The sequence below is a fragment of the Lactuca virosa genome, chromosome 4 (assembly GCF_052849685.1).
Source record: "Lactuca virosa cultivar CGN04683 chromosome 4, Lactuca_virosa_CGN04683_v6, whole genome shotgun sequence".
In the NCBI taxonomy this organism is placed as follows: domain Eukaryota; kingdom Viridiplantae; phylum Streptophyta; class Magnoliopsida; order Asterales; family Asteraceae; genus Lactuca; species Lactuca virosa.
This window is the reverse complement of record NC_136429.1, coordinates 67,729,737-67,735,759: the sequence shown is the minus strand read 5'-3', so window position 1 is coordinate 67,735,759 and position 6,023 is coordinate 67,729,737. Positions and strand designations below refer to the sequence as shown.

Here is a 6,023-nt window from a genome sequence, read left to right as displayed (position 1 = left end):
TACTATACTTTACAAGCTGAAATTTCAAAACAGACCCTAAATTATCCAACTGTATCTTTCAGACCACAAATTGCCAACAAAAGAATGTGCAGTAATCAGAGATTCAGAATCCAGAAATCAGAAAATGTATAGACATTCAGTAATCACACCAGATCAGAAAATTACCTGTCAGTACTCCTCGTCCAGTCGGCTTCCTCTTTTTCAGAAATTAGTAATCACATGAAATCAGAAATGATCAAAAGAACCAGATATTAGTCTTTCTAGGTTTCCAGCGTCCTAGGGCGTGGATGCGTGATTGTCGATCAAAAAACTCAGAAATCAGACTTAGACTTGAGATAAAAAATTCAGTAACCACAAGGAATCAGAAATACAGGCTCCAATCGATTTGTGAATCGTGATTGACTGCTGCAAATCAGATACAAGGGTTGCAAGAAATCAGAAATACAGGCTCCAATCGAAGAACGGCGGAATTCGGGGCGTGAGCGATTGAGCGTCATCAGTGGACTCTTGTTTAGGCATAGGAATTAGGCGCCTTTGTTTTGTTCACTTTCGAATTGCCGTTAGGCCCTTCAGCCCAAAGCAACTGGATCAAAATTTGGGCCTAACTAATAAAATACATATATGTATCTGCAATTTGTCTTTTTGTTTTACAACTGGTAGTATGTAACGAAAAGTTAAGCTTAATTGATCTAAAATGTATTAGCATTTGGAATCCCTCAAATATTTTATCGTTAAAGAATATATCAATACTTTGAAAAAAAAATGGTTTATATACTCTATATGAAACTTACACACATAATAAACTCACCAAAAAAACATATCATCATTTATTATGAGATCTCATTTATTATATAGTTAAAAATTACAAACTAGGGCTAAAAAAAATCAAAAAAAAAAAAAAAACATAACACACGCACACTACACAAGTCACAAAACACTCTCCACACAAACCAACCTATAAATCTACGTTATCACTACTTAGAACTTTCTAGTTTTTACCATTACAAAAAGTAGCAACTATGTTACCTATCATTTTAAGGTTAATTAGTTAATATCCATTAAGCTTAAAAGGGTATCATCAATCAAATCCTCCAATATCCATTCTTCGGTTTCCATAACTATTTCCCTAGTCCCCAACCAAAGATCCATCCACATTCTCGATATGTCCATGTCATTACTTATAAGTTGATCCAACGACCGAAGATAAACACAGTTGAGACATGACTCGATTCTTTTCCATACCTCATTTATCAATTCCATTCCCTTCGGAATCAGATACATATTTGTTTTGAAAAACGGTAACTCGGGAAACAAACCCAAGGATTGATCACATATTTCCTTGAGAATTTCGTTAGTGGAATCGAATAGGAGCCGTTGATCGCAAACGGGTTGACTCGAAAAGATTTGTAGTTCTTCGTATAATGATTGATCCAATATTTGAGCATTAGAAATCCATCTTTTTTCAAACTCATCCCAATTGAGATCCGATGCTAAAAGAACCGTTTCTATGTATTCGAATGCAGATTCCTCGTTTTCAACAAGAGTATGGATAGATGTTTCTTGATTTTCGGTTGGTGTAATGGGATCTTCAAATCGGATACGTAGTGGTGTAATTGAAGTTTCGCCTGGAAAATGTGAATAAAATTGAGTTAGCATGAAACAGGGTGTACTGTATTTGATATGCATTAGACTGAGACAGTCTAACAGATGTCAATAGGACAAAAACTGTAATTTTTTTTTACCAAATCGAGAAATGGTTCTGGCCGGGCTAATATCGTCATCTGAGAACAATGGCTCGAGAACCGATACGGGACTAGGTTTCTCGGTTCTATCATCTAAGGTACCCTCATCTTTTTCTGTTTTTCTATTGGATGTTATTGGATAACAACATAACTCGTCTTCTTCGGTCAAATTCTGTAAACCAAATAAAAATTATTATGAAAAACAAAGCCGAATTAAATAAGAAATCTAATAGTTTTAGATGTTTTCATTACCGATGCATCATAAACTTCGGATTCTTCTGGCGAATGTGGTTTTATGGTTCCTATAACATCTGCAATATTCGAGTTATCGAGAATCAACAATGTAAATCAAGTAATTAATGTATGTCATAACAATATTGTCGTTCAGACGATCAGAAATTATGAAAACAGTACCTTCAGCCTCATGAACTTCATCTGAAACTTCAAGTTCTTGATGATCGTCATATGTTACCGAAGGTTGACTTTCATTGACCTCATGCTCTGGTTCGTCTTTATGATCGATAACTGCAGAAGAAGAGTCGTAATCTGGAAAAGATAGAAGCTTTCCTAGGGTTCTAGGATGCCTTGCCACCATCAAATCTGTACATTCATCTCCATTACTCAACATCTCCGATAGATGTTTCTTTGCCTCAACGTAGATGTTAGAAATTCTTTCGCTCGTGTTTCCAAATCCCTCGTTTTCCCTCGATTTTGTTTCGTATTTGAATGATCTTGAAAGTACTCCATCTTGAATCTTAAACCCGTTAGACATTGTCGAAAATCTTTCAGAGTAGAAATGGTCTCTTAGCGGCGAACTCCGTCCACTCCTTCTTCCATCAACAACAACTGGTTTTTCTCCGAAATCCCTTTTTGATCTTCCAATGGCGTTCTTTAGTTTTTTCTTGATTTCCGAGAACGAAAATTGGGAAACACTTCTTTCGTTATGAAACCCATTGGTCGTGCTTGAAGGTAGAAGAGAGCTGTCGTTTTCGAAGGATATACATTCGTGAGACTTGCTTCTTCTTCTGAAGAAGTTCCGGTGTTTACGGGAAACGACGTCGTTTGAGCTTGGATTGCTTCGTTCATTCTGTAACGAGTTTGATCTTTCGAGTGATTTTGGGTTTTGTAATTCTTCGTTTTTCTTCTGATGGATCAACAAGAGCTCGTTCATTAGATCTTCAAAGTGACAATATTGAGATGGAACTGGTTGATCTTTAGAAATTTGACGATAATCCATAGACTCGTGGCTCTCTTCGCATTCTAAAACGCCATGCGTATGCGTTTCTTCTTCTTCCATGAGTTCCTTCACAGCCGTTTTAGCTTTCTGATCAACGTTCTGAGATTCAATCCAAAGATGCATCATCTCTTCTGAATCCGTAATTGAGTTCACGTCGGAATTAGGATACGAAGTACCTGTATACATATCCCCACATTAGTTAATTATCGTCTATATATATGAATGAATGATTTTTCAAAAGATATTTGAGAAAATGCTTACCGATGGTACTTTCAGTAATGTGTGTAGCATGATCTGAAAGCAGTTGTCTGGTAATCCGGCCATGGCGGAAAGCAAAAATGCTTACAATACCCGACATACAACCTGACCGATCTTTATTTTTCTGAGCAAGTTTTGATCTTTTTGCCATAAGAAAATTGGAGTTTTTAAACCTCATCATCATCAACCTCTCTTCAGAAAATTAACAGCCTGATAATTAAGCAAGAATTAAATTATATTAATTGAATAAAATTAAAATTTTCAATTTTTTTAAGAAAGGACAATATTTTGCATGTGTGACTTGTTAGTATCCAATGTGACAATGTAAGATGAAGTCAGATGTCCAGATGAACAATTCTCAATTCTGAAAATCATGCAATCAGCATTTTATTGCCTACCGATTTAGGTATCTATTTCCAAGAAAAATTCCAGAATACAAAATATTACTATTTAAAGTATATTGTACATCATGTACTTAAAGTTGTACATTGAACAGATTCATCAGTTTCTTTATGTAAAACAATACCTGAAATCAAAGCGATAGAATAAGACAAATAAAATAAGAAAAGAAATATAATTTTACAAAATTCAAGGATGATGACAAGAAAAAAAAAATACCTGAAATCAAAGCCCTTTGATGATATCAACAAGAACAACTTAGTAGCTGACAAATATTTTCTAAAGAAAGTCAAAAATATGTTCCAATTTTGACTTTTCTGCTCTCAAGGTGTCTAACCGAGTAAAGTTTCAAACTTTTTTTTTTCTCTTTTGATCTAATGAGATTTGCAATTCAGTTGTTTGAAGAATGTGCTCATTAGCATTGAAGACTTTGTGAACTCTAAAAGTCTAATTTTCAACCAAAAAGAAAATTGACACCTTGATGAAGAGACTAAACACAACTTTTTACAAAAATTTGCGGAGATTAAATCTTAGCTATCAATGTGGATATCTCTACTTTGTAATCTTTTTGCTCAAAAACGGATACCCAGATGAAATTTTCTGCAAAATTGTTATCATCTAGAGAAAACCCTAAAGACTTTTCTTCAAAGAAACTGTCGCAAAGACAGAAGTTTTATGGTTGAAGGCTTGAAGCATAAGCTTAATTATGAATACAAAAGAATAGATAAAAAGAAAAAGAAAAAGAAGAAAAGATGAAAAAAAGGTTATCCTAAATCGACCAAAGAGAGAGAGAGAGAGAGAGAGAGAGAGAGAGAGGGGGGGGGGTATGGATTAAACACCACCACACTTATTATATTGAGGAAAATAGGAAGGTTTAGTGTATGGCAGCCATTTAAGATAGTGAAATTCAGCAATGGTGGTGGTGGGCGGCGGCGGAGGAGGAGAAGGAATATTAGGGAAATAGGAGCCGGAGAGGGTAACTACAAAGGGTAAGGTCTGAATATGAGCTTTTGTGTGTATGCAAAGATGGTGATGAAAATGGGAGAGGAAAGTCGACACCTGGGTATTGGATTTCTTGATGTGGTGGGGCCATGAAAGTTGAAAACATCATATACATAAACACAAATACACTAGGAAACACACACTGTTTTTGAAAAAGAAAGAGGAAAAGAGGAAACTTTGGAATAAAGTTTACAATGTTTATTTTAGGTGGTTGTATTTGCAGGTATCCATGTTCAATCATCATCAGTTTCACCACCACCACCCCACTCACCATCCATCTCATTGACACATGACATCCACCATATACTCTCTTGTCTCTACTATTAAACAATTTTTTTCATTTAATTACATTATTTACTTTGTTTATCTTATGGCTTATTATTATTAAATTCTTGTAGGAATAGATAGATAATCAACGTGTTTTGTAAATAGCTATTAATTGTTAGTTGGAAACAAAAAAAGTGGAAGCTATAGTTTTGATTTGTATAAAAGTTTTCGGAAAAAGTAGTTGTTAGCTTTTAAAGATGATGTAAAATTAGTTAAAAACCAAAGTTGAAAGCTCCAAAAAGCTACTTCAATTTGGATTCAAAGATTTTTGTTTAAAATAAAAGCTAAAAGTTTCTACCGTCGAACAAGACTTCTTTTCCCGAATGTTTGCAGCTAACTAAAAAAACCCCTCAAAAACTCCATGTTTAATTTTAACACCCCTAATGTCTACAATGATAAGTTATATAAACAAGATTTTTTTTATTTGGATTAAATAAACCGACTCATATCATGATATCATATGTGTGTATCGGTGTATATGACCGGTTTATCATTTTCTTTAAAAGTGATTCCGAATAACAGATTAAGAAAAGTATTGTTGGTTGAATTGTAAAAGAGAAACAAAGAAATATAAAAATCATAAAGGAAAGAAACAATAAAATAATCATACGAGTTTCTAACCATTTAAGAAAGAAGTTTTGTGTGTTATCTCGGTCAAAGAAAATTGTGATACCAAAGAAATAAGCAGCAGTAATGCCCACTAACGTAGAAAATTGTGATACCATTGGAAAACTAGAGAATGGTGTTTGTTGAGGTAAAGGGCATTAATGTAAAAAGGAGGGTTGAATGGATAAACCCATATTCCTTCCATTCAACACGTTTACGTTTAGGACTTTATGTTTGTATTGAATAAAAAACATAACATTCTTATATCTGTCCATGTTAAGTTATGTCTTCATTAAATCGATTAAGCAAAGAAAAGATAGACTAAAACGTAGTTATTGATTCCATGTAGTTTAACAAAATCATTCAAATACTTAAAATGTCTTTTAATAAGATTTAATTTTTAAAACTTGTGATGCAAACGTAATATATAAAAAATAAGGAATAATAATACT

The 6,023-nt window shown here is 33.9% G+C and overlaps 1 protein-coding gene across 1 annotated transcript; it reads right to left on the bottom strand.

Annotated features, from left to right (window-relative positions):
• Positions 1 to 804: 804 nt before the first annotated feature.
• TRM33 (Phosphatidylinositol N-acetyglucosaminlytransferase subunit P-like protein) lies at positions 805 to 4,856 on the bottom strand. The gene is made up of 6 exons (XM_079042319.1): positions 3,856 to 4,856; positions 3,241 to 3,447; positions 2,157 to 3,155; positions 1,995 to 2,053; positions 1,743 to 1,914; positions 805 to 1,625 (listed from the first exon to the last, which is right to left on the bottom strand). Exons 2-6 carry the CDS (start codon positions 3,419 to 3,421, stop codon positions 1,045 to 1,047), a joined length of 1,992 nt encoding a protein of 663 aa, XP_078898445.1. The 5' UTR covers positions 3,422 to 3,447; positions 3,856 to 4,856; the 3' UTR covers positions 805 to 1,044.
• Positions 4,857 to 6,023: the final 1,167 nt, after the last annotated feature.